Source organism: Panicum virgatum, chromosome 3K (genome assembly GCF_016808335.1).
Source record: "Panicum virgatum strain AP13 chromosome 3K, P.virgatum_v5, whole genome shotgun sequence".
Taxonomy (NCBI): domain Eukaryota; kingdom Viridiplantae; phylum Streptophyta; class Magnoliopsida; order Poales; family Poaceae; genus Panicum; species Panicum virgatum.
The window spans coordinates 24,741,179-24,760,370 of NC_053138.1; the positions used below are offsets into that span (position 1 = coordinate 24,741,179).

Here is a 19,192-nt window from a genome sequence, read left to right on the forward strand (position 1 = left end):
AATCGGTTTTCGAAAAAAATTTGCAATTTGTTGATATACACATCCTATTAATTATATTAAACCTTGTGCCGGGATGTCACACCCTCCCCCACCGCCTCCCTCTACGGCGGCACACGAGCTTGCACGGGGATGTGGTGGCGCGGCGCGGCTCCACCTGGAGGTGTCGTGTTCCTCACAACGCTGCCACGCACACAGACCTCTGCCCGCCAAACTCCATTGATGTCCTCGAGCGCCGGCACCGAAGCGTCGACCGGTGTCAGAACTAGAACAACAGGACTGCTCACAGGCATAGCTATTTAGCATGTAAATATTGCAAAAACCGTGTACGTGCAAGTCTAGTAGTGTGTTGTTTATATATAACGTGTTGCTTTGTAAGTAGCAGAATCACATTTGTCAATGAAAGATGCCTTTAACCGCTCTTTGCTTTAAGCTCTGTTTGTGGATACATAGGCCTAGGCTTTGTACTTGCACCCTGTCAACCTGGAAATAATTGCATTGTCTACATTTTGGATTTGCTTCGTAAGTCTTAAATAGTAGCTGTTGGGCACGGAACTTGCGTGGAAAAGCTCTCTTATCTCCGTCCGTTTGTGTTTGTTTAAGCGCATTTGGCCCCTTAGTAGATTTTAGTGTTGATAACGTATATAATTAAGGAGCTAATTGATTTATCGAAGATATGAACATGTTCAATTTTTTTTTGAAATGAAAAAGAGCAAGAAACGATGCTTATTCGCTTTAAAGACGGTGTTTGAGTTTCACCAAAGATCTTTTATAAATTTTTGTTTTGAATTTGAGTATAGAAAATAAAGTACTGTTAAGATCAATGTGAAAAGATTGCTAGGAGATGTCAAAGTACTTACTTGAGATGCTAACAATCCATGAGAGACACAAAGCACTCGGTTGAGCACTTATTCCTACTTTTCTAAGGGGCGGAAGTTCTAGTCGGAAGTTTTTCACTCCTTCCGATGAGGGGTTCTCGGCCATCTGATTTAATAAGGGTTGAAAGTTCTGACAAGCACACTAATGATTAAATTTTAAGATTCGGGTATATATACCCCCTCACCCTACGGTCTTTTGTTGCCAACTCCACGTGCAAGAACACATTCTTGAACTTTCTGAACTTCTTCCCAATCCTTCTTTGAGCTAAACTTTGAGTGGATCTAAGCTAGGGCTTGAGTAAGAGCAAGATTGTGGTATGAGGCTTGAGCTTTGAGTTGAGAGTGCAGCCAAGTTCATCTAAGGGCACTAAAAGTATCTCTTTCGGTCGATTCGCACTTGTTACTCTTAAAACTTGTTTCTAGAAGGTTAGGCGTCGCTCGGTGAGCGTCCTCTCATGTGTGCACGCTACCGAAAATTTTGTATTACCCCATCCTTGGTGGACAATGATAGTGATTCAACCCTCCTTAGTGGTTGATTGACGAAGAAGGGTTAGTGAACATGCTTTTATTTAGTTCTTGTTGACTCAGAACTTGTGTTATTCCGATCTACTCTTATGTGTTGTTTCTCTGTACAACATTACCTGCAGGATACTCCAAGACTTAATTCAAACAAGTTCTGCAGTATCATTTTTATTTTTAAATTTTGTTAAGTTTCTTATTTTGTCAGAAGTTATCATTGTGTATCGAAAGTTCCAACCTGTTTAACCACTGCGAAGAAATTTTTCAGATTTTTAGATTTTACAAGTTCGCCTATTCACCTTCCTCTAGATATCACTGAGATCATTTCAGTTTGTTATTCATCAACGCATACAGCAATGCAAATACCTAAAACATGCCATCTGGATTCTCTTTTTGTTACAAATTGCTGGGCATATGTAGCCTAAATTACACGGTATACCCACTGACGTGTGGGACTCACGTGAGCCTAGAATACGTGAGTCCTACTCAATGTCACGGGAAATTTCACTGAATCTCAGTCCCCGTCACATCATCGACCAGCAAGTGTTACAGTCATTCTGTGATGCCCAGCACTGAAACCTACAGACACCTAAAGCACGTCGTACACCAGCACGGTATATAGCTCTGATCTCACTCAGTACTTACAACTTTGAACCGACATGGTACCATCACCACAGCGGCGTCATGGAATAATCGCTCTTTCATCCATGCAAATAGTTCAGTGCCAGTTGGAATAATCACCCATTCATCCACATACACATGTGGATTTTACCAATTCAAGGAATTCTTGGACCGTTGGAGCTTTGCATTGATGCACTTTCCAGTTCCTCCTGCAAAATTTCAGGTCGAAAAATGCCATGGGACACCAAAACAGCAAAGCATTATTTCCTTAAAGTGAAAATGTTTAAGCGCAACATAAAAATGCTTTCGAGCATAGAATCACATGATATCAAGGTTTCAATTATTTACATACATACATATGGATGAACTGCCACTCGTACCTGATAAAGAGAATAATGACTTGTATTCCTCCAAACCCTAAAAGGGTGGGATATATAGATCCTATATATGGGCCTCTATACATGGGCTCACATATACACCAACACCCCCCACAGTCTGAACTACCGGCGCAGCGGTGTTCAAGACCGAACAACAAGAAAGCCAACACCCCCCGCAGTCTGAACTACCGGCGCAGCGGTGTTCAAGACTGGACAAGAATAGAGTACAAATAGAGTACAAATGGCAAATACCCTCGTAACCACAACTAGCCACCGACTACGTTAAGGCTGGAGTGAAAGTTCGAGAAGGTCGAGGAGGGCAATCCATTGGTGAAGATGTCAGCAAACTGAGAGGTAGTCGGGACGTGGAGTACCCGAACATCGCCGATGGCGACTCTATCGCGCACGAAGTATATGTCGATCTCCACATGCTTTGTCCGCTGATGCTGGACGGGGTTGGTAGGAGTTCCAGTGAACCCGATCTTAGTTGCCAACCACACTTCGAGGCAATCGCATCAAAATATGCGGCCATGCGAACTTTCCAATAAGCAAAATTCCCCTCGAAGTGAGGTAGCGAACCACCCATCTTGGCCATAGCTCTAGGCGGTGAAGCCTAATGATCCAAATGAGCAACGAGGCTCTGATACCAATTGTAAAAATCGATGGACCAATAGAGGGGGTGAATTTGGGCCTTTTTCAAATTTCTAAAACAAGGTAAACCAACCTTAACCTATGCAAAACTAGTAAAGCTCAATTCACCAACCGGTTAGCTAGACAAACTACACAAGCTTACAAGGAAACAACTAGATAAGAAACTAAGTAAGGTAGAGCTAAGCTATGATCTCTAAGGTCAAGCACAAGAATAATTGCATGAAAGTAAGTGCTTGAAAGCAAGGTTCTAAAAAACGCTAGACGCTAGGCGAACGCTTGCCTATGGTTTAGAGTTTTTTGTGATTAAACGTAGATTGAACATGATTAAACGTGTGTTGTGATTAAACGACACTGTGATTAAACGCAACGCTTGGCCACCGTTCAGCGTTTAATCAAGATTAAACAACGTTTAAAAACATTTTTTAGAACACTGCTTGAAAGTAAAGAGTGGACAAGAGACAACCGGATTTTTTCCCGTAGTGTCGATGTGTTGGCACACACCCCTAATCCACGTTGTGACACTCACTAAGAGTCTTGTCACCTCCCAAGTCACCGAGACGAGGGCGCTCACTAAGAGTCTCAGTTCACCATCCCGGCGTGGTGGAGCTCAAGCCACGTACAAACTTCTTCGGGCTCCCACAATCGTTGGCAAGCTCCGGAAGAAACACCTTCAATCACCAAGATCGCCTAGGTGCTGCCAATCACCAAGAGTAACAAGCTAAGGTCTTCACTTGAGCAAGAACCGATCACCAAGAACGGATGCACACAAGCTTCTCTCTGCTCAAGTCCTTAATCTTGCTTCTTGAATGATTGAATGAACAAGTATGTGAAAGATGAAGCTCAAGGTGGCTCTCAACAATGTATGAGTGTATGAATGTAGCCTGGTGTTAAGAGTGTGCAAAATGACCCATTGGAGGGGTATATATAGGCAGCTCACACGAATAGAGCCGTTGGAGAAAAGCTGCCAGAAAACTGCATAGCGCCGGTTAATCCGACGATCCTCCAATAGTCAGCGTCGGTTTAACCGATGAATGTAAACTGCCCCTTCTGAAAACTAGCCGTTACAACTTGGGCAGATTAACCGACGTATCATCGGTTTAACCGGTGAGTGTAGTTGTCCACTGATCAACTGAAAAACCAAGTCTCTGGACAACTGCACCGACGTTAACTCAAAATCATCGTCGGTTTAACCGGTGAGTACAACTTCAGAAATCCCTGGGAAAACCATCTCACTGGTCAATTGCACCGACGTCTCAATTCAAACAGCGTCGGTTTAACCGGTGTATAGAACCATGAAACACCATGGAAAAACCAACTTTGGACTAATGCACCGACGTTAAATTCAAATACGTCGGTTTAACCGGTGTATTGACTTGTCCAGACTCTGCTGACTTCGTTTAACCGACGTATAGAAAAATGAAAACGTCGGTTAAACCGGTGTTAAAGACTTTTTTTGATTTTGCCTTTTCTGATTTGAGTCTTGAATGAAATCCAAATATTCTTGAGATATAAGTTGAAAACCACTTATTTGAACTTCTAGGAACCTGAGTGACCATAGTGTGCATCCATTTTTGATTGACCATGTCCATGCTCAAGTTACTTGGCCTTAACCCCTCTTAATAGTGCGATCACTACAAAACTATAAAACCTATACTAACCTAAGTGTCCTTCTCATCCTTATGACAATTAGGACTAGAAAGATCCTTAGTCTTGACATATAATTGAGTTGAATACCGAGATCGCTTTTTTGAATAATGAAATTGAGAGGCCTCTTTTGACATATGACCAAATGAGCGATAATGATCTATTAAGCTGCACAAACTCATTAGTCACAATAATGGTTGTCATTAATCACCAAAACATACCTTGAGGGCCTAGATGCTTACACCTGGGCCCTGATGTTCTGAACGCCAGCGGCCTGGAGGTGGAGCTGGGCGACCATGGGGTCGGTCGGGTCGTACCGGGCTCCAGATCCAGCGGACGGGGCTTGGCGGGAGGAAGAGGTGCCGGGCTCGGGAACGACGGGCTGGCCGGAGGACACGCGGGGGAAGTGCTCCACCTCGGTGACCCGGAGAGCGGAGGCGTCGGCCGCGGCACGCTCCCAGGCGAGGGCAGCCACGTGGAGCCGCTCCTGGGCCGCCGAATCCTCCGACTTGGCGGCGAGGAGGGCCGCGGCGAGAGCGGCGTCAGCCTACTGCCCGCGAAGGGCGGCGCATCCGCGGGCGACATCCCCAGTCCGGTCCACGCGGCATCAGGCGAGGCGTCGGCGGCGGGCTGCTTGCCCGCGGCGACAGCGACGCGGTGGGCTGCAGCGGCGGCGGGATCCTGCAGCAGCGGCACCGCGGCCTGCAGGGCGGCCGGATCGGCGCCCGCGGCGTGCAGCAGCTGTGCCGCAGCCCGCAAGACGGCTGGATCGACGGCGACGGCGCGCTGCTGGCCCCCGCGCCAGCGGTGGTGGCGGCGTCGGGCAGCAGGGGACCCTGGACGGGCTGGGGCGGTGGCTGCTGCGCCCCGTCGGGCACCACCAGGGGCCCCTGCGCGGGGGCCTGCAGCAGGGGCCCTGCAGCGGCGGCGCCTGCAGCTAGTGGCCCGCGGCCCTGGCAGCAGCAGCAGGGGCCCTGCAGCGGCGGCGGCGCCTGCAGCTAGTGGCCCGCGGCCCTGGCAGCAGCGCCAAAGGGCCCCGCGGCCCCCGCACCCGCGCCTGAAGCGGCTGCGGCCGCAACGGGATCCGGCAGGGGCGCCGGTTCCAGGACCGCCAGGGCGACGGCCGGGCCGCGCCAGGGGCCGGCAGTGGCCGGGGCTCGCCAAGGAACGGCGGCTGCGGCGGATCCAGAGCCTGCAGCAGCGGTCGGGAGCAAAGCAGAGGTTCCGGCGGCAGGCAGAGGTCCCTACGGCCTGGATCCAGAACTTCCGGCGCCGGCAGCTGAGCAAATCAGGGGAGGGAAAGAGGAAGGGGAGAGAGGAGGGGGCGCCGGCTGAAGGGAATAAGTCTCTGTACTTGTGGTCTTTGTGGGGCTGTGTGGGGCTGCAGCATGTGGGGCTGCAGCATCTCATTTTTCTGCAGCATGCACTAGCACCATTGCTGCCCTAGAGGACAGCATCTTGGACTGCTTTAGCATCTAGATAGGACAGCAGTTAGTCCTTTCATTTGGCATCTTAGACTAGGAGTAGTCCTTTCATTTGGCATCTTAGACTAGGAGTAGAATATGCCTCAGTGTTGGCTGCCCTGCAGCTGTGTATAAATGTGTTGCCTCCCCTCCCGTTGGATGGCATGGCATTGTGAGTGTGAATGAAGAAAACCCAGAAAACTTCCCCAACTTGAGTGTCATCCTCTCAGCTCAATGAGAGTGAAAATTGAGCTGCTAATATCTGGTATCCGAGCCGTACTTTCCTGTAGGTTAGACATTTCCTGCACTTCTCCCTCCCAAGCAGCAGCTAGCGCAGCAGCAGCGGCAGTTAGCGCAGCAGCAGCGGCTAGCGCAGCAGCACCTGCTGCACCCTCTACTCCACCTTCCTCACCCGAGCAGACGAGCGGCAGCTCGTCTGAGGCTGCGTCTTCTCCACGCAGCAGCCCCCTGGAGGCGCGCCATGTCCGACGCACCGTCTCAGCGCTCGGTCGCCTCGAGCGCACGGCGTCAGCGAGATGCCGAGCTCGTCGTGGCAGAGGAGCGCAGGTGAGCGATGGCACAAGCCGCTGCAGCAGCGGCGAGGGTGGCCAGGCTGGCTGCAGCGGAGCTGGCGGCGGCCAGGGCGGAGGTGGAAGCAGAGGCGGCGGAGGATGCAGCGCGTGCGGCGGAGGTCGAGGTTGAGACCTTGCGCGGCAGCCTCAGCGGCTCCATCGCCGGCGACACCACTGGTGACGAGGACCTTGAGGAGTTGGAGAGGGAGAGAGCGCGGGAGCGGACCGCGCGGTGGGCAGCAGTCCACCCCGGCGGCGGCGGCCTGGACGGCGGCGCGCCCGGCGGCGGTCCAGGGGCCCGCGCGCCCGGCGACGGCCCAGGGGGCCGCGCGCCCGGCGGCGGAGGCAGCGCCCCTGGCGGCGGCCGCGCCCTTGGCGGCGGCGCGCAGGGCGGTGGCGGAGCTCCTGGCTGGGGTGCGCGCGGCGGCGCCCCTGGCTACCACGGCCTCCAGGCGGTGGTCAGGGACGTCGGTCTCGGTGGTGGGTGGCCCACCCTCACCAAGACCAACTACGTCGAGTGGGCCGCAGTCATGAAGGTGAAGCTCCAGGTGCGGCATATGTGGGAGGCAGCCCGGTACGGCGACGTCGACGAGGATCGACGGGTGCTGGATGCTCTCATCGCAGCAGCCCCGCCCGAGATGCAGTTCACGCTTTCCAAGAAGCGAACTACCAAGGAGGCCTGGGACTCCATCGCTGCGGCACGTATCAGCAGCGACCGCGCCCGCAAGACCACTCTCCAGGCACTTCGCAAGGAGTGGGAGAACCTGGCCTTCAAGCCAGGTGAGGATGTTGATCACTTCGCCCTCCGTCTCAACACTCTACTGCAGAAGGTGGTGCAGTTCGGCGACGACACCTACGACGAGGAGAGAGCCGTCGAGAAGCTCTTCCGCTGCGTCCCCGAGAGGTACAGGCAGACCGCTCGCTCGATCGAGTCTCTGCTAGACCTCTCCACCATGACGATCGAGGAGGCGATAGGTCGCCTCAAGGTCGTCGACAGCGACGAGCCACAGCCTCCCTCGGGAGGCATCTCCATCGGTGGGAAGCTCCACCTCACTCAGGAGCAGTGGGAGGCTCGGCGCGGTGACAGGAGGAGGGGGGAGCCCTCTTCCTCGACTGGTGGCCGCAAGCGCGGCAAGCCGCAAAAGGGGCGCGGAGGTGCCCAAGCCAGGGCACGAGGGCGCGCCGAGGGTGGCGCCCGCGGAGATGCTCAGGGCGGCGCCGCTGACAGGCCCAAGGCGGCACGAGACGACGCCTGCCACAACTGTGGCAGGCCCGGCCACTGGGCCAGGGACTGCCCGCAGCGGAGGCGTGGGGGCCAAGCCCACGTCGCGGAGGCCCAGCCGGATGACGAGCCGGCTCTGTTCCTACTCCACGGGGACATGGAGCCGCAGCCGGCGGCACCGCCTGTCACCGCTCTACTCCACCTCGACGAGCCGCGTGCCCGAGTTCTCCTCGGCAACGGCTTCGACGACGACAGGGTCGATGGATGGTACCTCGACTCCGGCGCCACGCACCACATGACCGGGCGACGGGAGTTCTTCTCCGACCTGGACGTCGACGTAGGTGGCTCCGTCAGGTTCGGGGACTCCTCCGCCGTGGAGATCAAGGGCGTGGGCTCCGTGATCTTCACCGCCAAGTCCGGAGAGCACCGGATGCTCACCGGAGTCTACTACATCCCGGCGCTGCGGAACTCCATCATCAGCCTTGGGCAGCTCGATGAGAGCGGCTCCCGCGTGGTGATCGACAGCGGGGTCCTCCGCATCTGGGACCACCGTCGCCAGCTTCTCGCCAGGGTGGTTCGAGGGAAGAACCGCCTCTACATTCTCCATGTCGGGGTGGCCCAGCCTCTTTGTCTTGCAGCTCGCAGGGACGACGAGGCATGGCAGTGGCACGAGCGCTTTGGGCACCTCCACTTTGAGGCCCTGAAGCGGCTCGGCGCCAAGGAGATGGCGCGAGGCCTCCCGTGCCTCGACCACGTGGAGCAGCTCTGCGACGTCTGCGTGCTGACGAAGCAGAGGCGGCACTCCTTCCCCCAGCAGGCGAGCTTCCGAGCCAAGGAGCGGCTCGAGCTCGTACACGGGGACTTGTGTGGCCCGGTGACACCGGTCACACCAGGAGGACGGCGCTACTTCCTGCTGCTCGTCGATGACCTCTCCCGCTTCATGTGGGTGATGATCCTCGGCAGCAAGGGAGAGGCTGCGGACGCCATCAGGCGTGCTCAGGCTGCTGCGGAGGCGGAGAGCGGCCGCAAGTTGCGCGTGCTGCGCACCGACAACGGCGGCGAGTTCAGGGCGGCCGAGTTCGCGGCGTACTGCGCGGATGAGGGCATCCAGCGCCACTACTCCGCGCCGTACAGCCCGCAACAGAACGGCGTCGTCGAGCGGCGCAACCAGACGGTTGTGGGGATGGCCCGGGCCCTCCTCAAGCAGAGGGGGATGCCGACTGTCTTCTGGGGAGAGGCAGTGGTGACGGCCGTCTACATCCTCAACCGCTCGCCCACCAAGGCACTCGACGGCATGACACCGTATGAGGCTTGGCATGGGCGCAAGCCGGCGGTCTCCCACCTGCGGGTCTTCGGCTGCCTCGCGTTCGCCAAGGAGCTTGGCCACATCGGCAAGCTCGACGACAGGAGCACTCCGGGAGTGTTCATCGGCTACGCGGCGGGTTCGAAGGCCTACCGCATTCTCGACCCGGAGACACAGCGTGTGCGCACGGCGCGCGACGTTGTGTTCGACGAAGGGCGAGGATGGGCGTGGGACAAGGCGGTGGACGACGGCTCGGCTCCGACGTACGACAACTTCACCGTCGAGTACGTCCACTTCGAGGGAGCTGGGGGAGTAGGCAGCTCTTCTTCGCCGAGCGTGCCTACCCCGGTCCCCGAGCCTCCACCGACTCCGGCGCCCGCCACACCGGCGGCACCACGCCCTTCAGCTACGACTCCGGCTGCGCCGAGTTCCTCAGCTGTACCACCACAGCCGGCGACGCCGCGCACTCCAGCACCGACAACCACTCCTCCGGGCACGCCTACTCCAACACCTGCTCACAGCCCGGTGGAGTTCGCTACTCCGCTCTCTCACGACGAGGAGCGCATCGACGCGTACCACGACGGTGAGCCGCTGCGGTACCGTACGATGGAGGACCTTCTCGGCGATCAGCCGGTGCCGGGACTGGTGCCTCACGACCTGGAGGCGCAGTTGCACCTCGCGTGCGACGACGGCGAGCCTCGGTCTTTTGCAGAGGCCGAGGGACACGCGGCATGGCGTGCCGCGATGCAGTCGGAGATGGACGCGGTTGAGAAGAACCGCACTTGGGAGCTGGCTGATCTCCCTCGCGGTCACCGCGCGATCACCCTTAAGTGGGTGTTCAAGCTGAAGAGGGATGAGGCCGGCACCGTCGTCAAGCACAAGGCTCGCCTGGTGGCACGAGGTTTCGCGCAGCAGGAGGGAGTCGACTTCGACGATGCCTTCGCTCCCGTGGCACGGATGGAGTCCGTGCGACTCCTCCTTGCGCTAGCTGCCCAGGAGGGCTGGCGTGTCCATCACATGGACGTCAAGTCGGCGTTTCTCAACGGCGACTTGAAGGAGGAGGTCTACGTGCACCAGCCGCCGGGGTTTGCGATCCCCGGCAAGGAGGGTAAGGTGCTACGTCTGCGCAAGTCCCTCTATGGCTTGCGGCAGGCCCCGAGGGCGTGGAACGCCAAGCTAGACTCCACGCTCAAGGGGATGGGCTTCGAGCAAAGCCCGCACGAGGCGGCCATCTACCGGCGGGGCAATGGCGGAAATGCCCTGCTGGTGGGTGTCTACGTCGACGACTTGGTGATCACCGGCACCAAGGATGCGGAGGTGGTGGCGTTCAAGGAGGAGATGAAGGCCACCTTCCAGATGAGCGACCTGGGGCCTCTCTCCTTCTACCTGGGGATCGAGGTGCACCAGGACGACTCCGGGATCACACTTCGACAGACCGCCTACGCCAAGCGCGTCATCGAGCTCGCTGGGCTCACCGACTGCAACCCAGCTCTCACTCCGATGGAGGAGAGGCTGAAGCTGAGCCGTGACAGCACGGCGGAGGTGGACGCTACTCAGTACCGGCGTCTTGTGGGGAGCCTCCGCTACCTCGCCCACACACGGCCGGACTTGGCGTTCTCCGTCGGCTACGTCAGTCGGTTCATGCAGCGACCGACGACGGAGCACCAGCAGGCCGTGAAGAGGATCATCCGCTATGTTGCGGGGACTCTCGACCACGGTCTCCACTACCCGAGGTGCCCTGGGGCGGCACACTTCGTTGGGTACAGCGACAGCGACCACGCCGGCGACATCGACACCAGCAAGAGTACGAGCGGGATCCTCTTCTTCCTCGGCGAGTGCCTCGTTAGCTGGCAGTCGGTCAAGCAGTAGGTGGTGGCCTTGTCCAGCTGCGAGGCCGAGTACATAGCGGCTTCCACCGCGTCGACTCAGGCGCTCTGGCTCGCTCGACTACTTGGTGATCTACTCGGCAGAGACACTGGAGCAGTGGAGCTCAGGGTGGACAGCAAGTCCGCTCTGGCCTTGGCGAAGAACCCCGTTTTCCACGAACGGAGCAAGCACATCCGGGTCAGGTATCACTTCATCCGAGGCTGCTTGGAGGAAGGAACCATCAAGACGAGCTACATCAACACCAAGGATCAGCTTGCGGATCTGCTCACCAAGCCCCTTGGGAGGATCAAGTTCCTTGAGCTCTGCTCCAAGACCGGGATGGTCCAATCTTCCCACAAGACGATGCACAAGACTTAGGGGGAGAATGAAGGGAATAAGTCTCTGCACTTGTGGTCTTTGTGGGGCTGTGTGGGGCTGCAACATGTGGGGCTGCAGCATCTCATTTTTCTGCAGCATGCACTAGCACCATTGCTGCCCTAGAGGACAGCATCTTGGACTGCTTTAGCATCTAGATAGGACAGCAGTTAGTCCTTTCATTTGGCATCTTAGACTAGGAGTAGTCCTTTCATTTGGCATCTTAGACTAGGAGTAGAATATGCCTCAGTGTTGGCTGCCCTGCAGCTGTGTATAAATGTGTTGCCTCCCCTCCCGTTGGATGGCATGGCATTGTGAGTGTGAATGAAGAAAACCCAAAAAACTTCCCCAACTTGAGTGTCATCCTCTCAGCTCAATGAGAGTGAAAATTGAGCTGCTAACACCGGCGGCCGGCCATGGCTGCCGGCGGCGGCTGGGAGGTGGGGAGGGAGGAGAGAAGAGGAATCCCTAACCCTAGGCTAATGATACCATGAAGGAGAGAATAATGTCTTGTATTCCTCCAAACCCTAGAAGGGTGGGATATATAGATCCTATACATGGGCCTCTAGATGGACCTCTATACATAGGCTCACATATACACCAACAGTACCTTGCATGCTTTCAGCAGTGGTTGCAGAAACAAGTTCTGAAAAACCTGATGGATTTCTCCAGGGACGTTATTTCCCAATCTGTAACTCGAAGGATTGAGCAAAGAGTGTGTATTAGGCAAGGTTGCATGGTACTAAAATGCTATATAGTTTTTTGGCAATTAAAAATCACGGAAGGTGAATGCTTATAACTTACTATTTTCAGAATCTGTCTGAAAACCAGCAGCATTGAGCTCTCGTAAAAGCTGTATAAAGTATTGATTTCACAAATCAGCATTGTACCATGATGCTTGGAAGAAGAATATGAAATGTTAGTGCATAAGCTTAATTCATGCTAGTGTATATGGACCATACCTGTGATAGAGTCGGAACAGCTGTAGGATCAAAATCATCGCAATTATTGGGATCGATTGGAACAATAACACGACCTAGAAAAAGAAACAACAATCAATTATCAGCAATAGGGTGCATTGTGTGACAAAAAAATTCCAGCAGTTCTTAGAATAGTTCAGTTCACTCATAAATAACTAAATGAAAAGGTTAAGTATTTAAGTGCCCAAATTTGTTCCGCAGTCTAGAGGCTTCAAATGGACCTGCCAAGCATGTGTATAACTAGCTCTTGAGATAAGAGATGCCACCTAATTATCACATTACAAACTAAAACAGAAATTGAATGCATTATGTCTTAAGTTTTACCTGTTTTTGGGTGTATACAAAAGGGAGCTTTTAGTAAATGATTCATGTGCTTTGATACCTGACATGCATATAAAGTTATTAGGAGTGAGAACAACCTTGGATAGTTTTACTACTGCAAACACATAAAACTGATGAATTTCCTTTTTACCTCCATGTCAAGTCTAGGATATGTGTATGAGAAGACGATCTCTTCCACATCTCCGAAGGCCCTGAGCTTGAAAATATAACAATTAGCACAATTATTGAACATAAGAGCATGAATCAGCAGATGCAATTGTATTGAGAAATTGGGATATTATACAATCTGGTGAAATCAAAAGACGATCGATAAACAGACAAAGGTCCAAATAAAGTGAATAGGACTGCAGGGGATTGAACACAAAAAAGTTTGGATTGCAGAAGATTAAATAGAACCTTGTGCTTTCCTGACTGTAAGATAGTCTTCAATTGTTTCCATCTGGAGGCATTGACATCTTCCTTTGAAATAGAAGATCGTCTATTTCCCTGCCACTTGTCATGGAGCTCACTAGCAACATCTATAAATGAAATCTACTTCAGAATGATGGTCAACATATTTATGCCATGCTAAACAAGGGATGGTAGGTTTAATCTATATCAGAGAGTAATGTTCGTTTCTTATGCCGCCTTTTCTTACTTTCATCAGGGATAAGATCAAGTATCTTCTGACATCTCTCCTGTGATGCAAAGAGTTGTTGGCTAAGTAGCAACTAATCTTCAAAGAAGCTTTCGAGAACATCCGTGTATGACCGTCTGCAGGCGCATAAATTACGTAATAATCAATTTAGCTCTTCCATTTTCTGCTGGTAGAACAAACAAATTGATAAGACAATTAAGACATACGCAAGGAAAGGATGGAGAACAGGTCCAGCCAAGGATACTTTCTTCAATGTGTTTTCACCACGCTGAGATAGATTCATAGAATTAAAATATATTTCTGGTGTGGGCTACAAACGGCACGTAGAGTCATGAATGATGAATTGACACCATGTAGACTCGAAAATAATCAGCAACTGCAGCCCTTTGTTCATTGCTGAGCCTAACAGGAGAACACAGATGTATTTTAGGATCAACAAACATAAAAACAGAAAGAAGTTAATTCGAACATACTTTCTTGCTCTGGTGTCACAGACCCAGCAATGAACACCACGACGGCCACTGTATACCCACAGTATGTGATTGAAACCAAAATCATCTGCAAACAATAATTATAATTAGTAAACAAATGCACACTACAGTAGAAGTAAGCAACTGCAAATCATTAAGGGCCAGCAGTCCTTGCAGACATCAGCTCCAGAGCAGCAGTAGCGCACATCATCATAATCAGATATATCCTGCGTAAATTGAAGATGTTGGCAACTTGGAACGGTTGCACAAGAATATAACGTGCACAGATAAAGTGAACAGGGAAAGAAAAGAAATGCAAATTTCTTACAATGTCAAAAATTAGTTCCCTTTCCACTGGTACAAAGACATTATTGCCAGATTGGGCGTAAGCATGACGCTTTGCAGGCTGCACCAAAAACAATTCTTCATACAGTAGCAAACAGAGGGTAATGCAAGAAAAAAATCAAGCAGAAAAAAATTTATATGTTTAGTAATGCTGCATCATACATCCACGCTGTAGACAGGTCCAATATCAATCTTGAAAGGGCACTTCTCCTTGATAGAACTCTCCAATTCAGCAGCACTATCAAAGGATTGGAAGCGCAGGTAGATGTCATTCTCTAGTGTAAATGAAAACTCTCTTCGTCCAACAAATGACTGATCACATCCGGGATGCTTTCCATCTATATAAAAGCAATTTTGGTTAATCAAGAAACAGCAAGAGCGTAAGCCTAACGCTAACCAAAGAACCAGATGAGCACAAACCATTTGCATAGCAAAGCCATTTGAAGAAATCGCTATATGGGAAGAGCTTTCCTGCAACTGTATCATTGGTTGTTAGCAGAAGCAGTAGTGAAAAATCAAAGAAACTAGTATCCTTCATAGTGGCGTAGATTTTTAAACGCAAAACTTCAATCAGGTAAAGAGCATGCCTAGTTACACGAGAAGAATAACAAAATGTGTTAGGTCTGAAAAAATGAGTATGGAAATAATCGCAAGAAACTGGAAGGAGTTAATGAAATACTATTGAAGTACCCATTGCTTAAAACAAAAACTCTTACAACTTAGCCATGCTACTTCTCACTCACATACAGCAGGAAAAAAAACACGAATTCTTCAAAAGAAATACACAGAGCCTGTACAATTTTTTTCGCGATCGTGTCTGAGCACGTTTTTCATTAAGAGGGAAAGAAACAATTGCAGAAGGATTAGTCACAGAGAAGCGGAACCAACCCCAAAACACATGGTGACAGAGCCTCTACAATGAGATGCAAGATCACAACTTTGCCCAGAATTAATGAAAATTAAAGAAGACAGATAGGTAATTAGCTATGGACTTATCGGACGCATGGGTCATTTTTTCAGTTTAAAAGAGAACGAATCGCTTTACCGTAGTAGACTCGGAGGTAGTCGGCGTTGAACCCCTCCGGCACCGCAGCACTGGCAGCACGGCCTCCTACCTTTAGCTGCTGCTGGCCGTCAATCTCCATAGAGTCAACCGGCTCATCATCCCTACCCATCCTCAGATCAAGAACAGACTGAGCCAAAAGAAGCAAAATAATTGAAATCAGACACAAAAGACGCACGGACTGAATTTGCAGGGGGGAAATGGCAGGAATCGAAGGAACTGTGTTTACTTTTGGAGACGGGGGGATGCAGTCCGCGCCCTTGGCTCTCGGCGCCGGCGGCTTCGGATCCAACGGTGGTGCATGCAACAGGCAGCGGCGCAGTAGGGGAGCGGAGCACGCTGAGGGGCGGCGCGGATGGGTACAAGCGGAGCGGGTAAAGAGGCAGGGAATGGCGGGAAGAAGGGCGCCGCTCCCGCCAAAAAAGCCAAGCCGCCCTGGCAGGAAAAAAAATCGATGGGGACGGTCCGCAAACTGCTGCTCGTGAGGACCCTCTCCGGATGGCCGACGCGTGGCTACTCTAGCAATCCGACGCCCGCTGCTCACTCGGCTCCCACGCGGACGATCCATCCTCACCACAACGCTCGGCTCGCAGGCTCTCGGCTGGCTTCGCTACAGCCAAGCCAGGGTCGCAGCGCTCATTCTGGGAAAAAACACATCTAGACCTTCACCGATCACATCGCGCCGGTGGCAGTTCCGATGGCACGTCGACGCACCTGCTCGATCTTCTTTGCCATGGCCCACTACATCTAGTCCGAAGCCAACGAGTCGACGACGACGGCCATGATCTCGAGGGTAATTTAAGTCAAAAAGAGAACCCAGCCGTTGTTCTTCAATATCAATCCATCACGCTCTTCTACGCCATCCACGCCCAGCCATATTTGAGATTAGAAGTCCAGTAACTAGCTAGCTAGCTGATTAGAGCGTGGTTCTGTTCGGAGTTCGGAGAATCGCGTGTAGAGCTAGCAGGCTAGCTGCGTCCGACGAGCCCCGCGATCTCTTCCAGGCCGTCTTAGCCTTCCCGTCGAGTCGTCGACCCCGAACCTGATCACCACAGTTCACCACGCCGTCCTGAAGTGCGGCCTCTACGGCGACGCTGCGGGCCTCGCCGCCTCGGGGCAGGAGCAGGGATGAGGAGGCGCGGAGGTTGGCGACCATAGGGTTTCGCCAAAGGATAGCCGGACATCTAAGCGTGGGATCGTATTCCGCGTGCTCCGCAGATTTTGCGAGCTAGCCGTACCGCAGCTGGAAGCCTGCGAGCCGAGCGTTGTGGATGGATCGTCCGCGTGGGAGCCGAGTGAGCAGCGGGCGTCGGATGGCTAGAGTAGCCACGCGTCGGCCATCCGGAGAGGGTCCTCACGATCAGCAGTTTGCGGACCGTCCCCATCGAATTCCTCCCCCCCCCCCCCCCCCCCCCCGCACTCTGTGGATGCTATCACCACGGTCTGCAGATTTAAATTCGGCCTATACTTCGAGCTGCTGAGGCCCACATTATCTAGCATGACATCTCCCCGGCCCACGGCCTGCAAGCTCCAACAACACACACCACCCGCCACCGCCACCATCTCGTCTCACAAGACAAAGCGTGAAGCATCTCGAACTCTTGTGAATTGATCCCCAAATCCGAGCTCTCGAGAAAATTCCTCCCCTTCCCACTCCCCTCTCCCGAGAGGCAATCCGCGCAAGGCAGGCCCCAAACCCGGATCAATCCTTACATTACAAAACCCCCTACCCACCTCCCTCGAACCAAACCAGCAAATCGAACCGAGATCGATCGGGAGTGAGAGATCGATCGACGTTGCGGAAGCAGGATCCGGCCAAGATGTTCTTCTTCTTCGTGGGCGGCGTGGAGCAGGGCGCCGGGCGGGTGCTCAAGGAGGCGGCGGGGCGGTGCCTGCGGTGCGGCGGCACGGCGGACCTGGTGGAGACGGAGAAGGCGCTCAAGCTCTTCTTCGTCCCCGTCTGGCGGTGGCCCGGGAAGGACCCCGCCTACCTCTGCCGCGAGTGCGGCCTCCTCGCGCCGGGGTCCCTCGGCGGCGAGCCGGGCCCGTCGCTGCTGCCCCGGGAGTCCCGCTGCGGCGCGTGCAGCCGCGCCGTCGACCCGCAGTTCCGGTTCTGCCCCTTCTGCGGATCCGCGCTCTGAACGGTGAGCGGCGCCTGTACTGACGTTTGCCACTCGCCGTGCCCGTAGTTTGTACTGAGCTTTTTTTTTATGTGGAAAGTATTGCTGTATGCGTGTAATCACAACTTTGGAAGCGAAATTGTAATGAAAAACATCCCATCATGTTGGAAGTTCAGTATACTGATGGGGATGTTCAGTTTTACTATTTGTAAAAAATTACAGTCCTTGCTTGTCATGGGTGTTTCAGTGACATTTGTGCTCGTACTTTTAAGATTTATTTATATGTCACTAACAGTATAACAAAGTAAAGAATTGGAGAAAATTGCGATGGCAGCTTTTGTATCGTATGTACTCGTAATGCTTAAGATTGTCAACAGCAACACCAAAGTAATGATTCACCCACTTACACGCATTGGCACATAACAAAGGCGCTGGAATACACCCACAAACCCTGCACTTCCTGCTTATCAGAAAGACCTTGCACACACATCCGCTTCAACATGTCGTCTTTGCTTTTTTAAGCCATCATCACTTCTAGTGCTGGCTGTGCTTGACGCCGCGGGGGAGAAGCGAGCTGCTACCGGTACGGTGTCCGGCCGTAACCGTACCCTCCCCCAGGGTGCCGAGGAACCTCCGGCAGCGGCTCTTGCGCTTGCCCGTCGTACCCCTGACCATGAGAAGAAGAAGACAGCTGCGCCAGGGGGACCTGTAACAATCCGATTATAAAAATTCAAATGAAAATACAAAATTTTATTCAAAAATTGGAGCTTACACGTGGCCCCCACCTGTCATCCTCAAACCCTCTCTTCTCCCTGTGCCGCACAGTCCGCGGTATGAAGCCCGACGCCTCCCGAAGCTCCTCACGCCATGCGCTGTCCATCGGAGAGCCTTCCCCGTTTTCCCGGCCGGCGACGTCGCCAAGTCGACCACGACGTCTTCCCAAGCTCACCATCTACCCTCCTTTCTTTCTTTCTCGCGCTCGCTCTCTTCTTCCTTGGTTCACCGCGGTTGAGCTCGCGCAGCTCGTCTTCCCGGCCCAAATCGCGAGATTTCTTCTACGAACTTCTAATCCACCGCAACCATGGGTTAATCGCCTAGCTAGCTAACCCTACAACTCCTCCAATCCCAGCCTGGACACCCACGTCGCCGGGAATCGAAGTTTTTCCGGCCGCCAGCCATTGGTGACGCCGAGATCCACCTCAACGCCGACAACCCACCTCCGGCCGTCGTTTTCTTCGTCCAGTAGCTCAAATCGAACCTAGGTGAGGTGCTCATACTCGTGCGCCTCTTTCCCCTTCGATTCTTGCATCACCGAGGTCAGAACGCGGCCATGCCGCCGCCGGCCGACCCGCTTGCCGCCGCCGCACGGCGCGGGCCGCGCTCACGCCGCCCCACCCCACGCTTGCGCGCGCACCAGAGCCGCCCGACCCCGCTGATGCTCACCCCATGCTGCTCCGCCGCCGCTTGGCCCCACTGCCGCCTAGAACGGCGAGCCGTGCCGCCGCCGCGTCACCCCTGCGCCGCCGCCGCCGCGGGCTATTCCGCTGCCCAGAGCCGCGCACGCGCGGGCCCTGCCCTGCCTGGGCCGCGGCTGCGCGTAGGCCGCCGTCGCCGCAGGCCCTCTGTTTTTGTTTCACTGGCCGATGGGGCCCACGGGTGAGGGGTTAGGGTGATTATTTCTTTAGTTTGTGTCGAAACTTCAAAAATGTGTTATAAATCAAAGAAAAATGTGAAAAATATGAAATAA

At 53.6% G+C, this 19,192-nt stretch overlaps 1 protein-coding gene and 1 pseudogene across 1 annotated transcript; one reads left to right on the forward strand and one right to left on the reverse strand.

Annotated features, from left to right (window-relative positions):
* Positions 1 to 1,704: 1,704 nt before the first annotated feature.
* Positions 1,705 to 15,725, reverse strand: LOC120698575 (annotated as a pseudogene).
* A 1,084-nt stretch (positions 15,726 to 16,809) lies between these two features.
* Positions 16,810 to 17,697, forward strand: LOC120698577. The gene has a single exon (XM_039982260.1). The coding sequence runs from the start codon at positions 17,146 to 17,148 to the stop codon at positions 17,464 to 17,466; it is 321 nt and encodes a 106-aa protein (XP_039838194.1). The 5' UTR covers positions 16,810 to 17,145; the 3' UTR covers positions 17,467 to 17,697.
* The last annotated feature ends 1,495 nt before the right edge of the window (positions 17,698 to 19,192 follow it).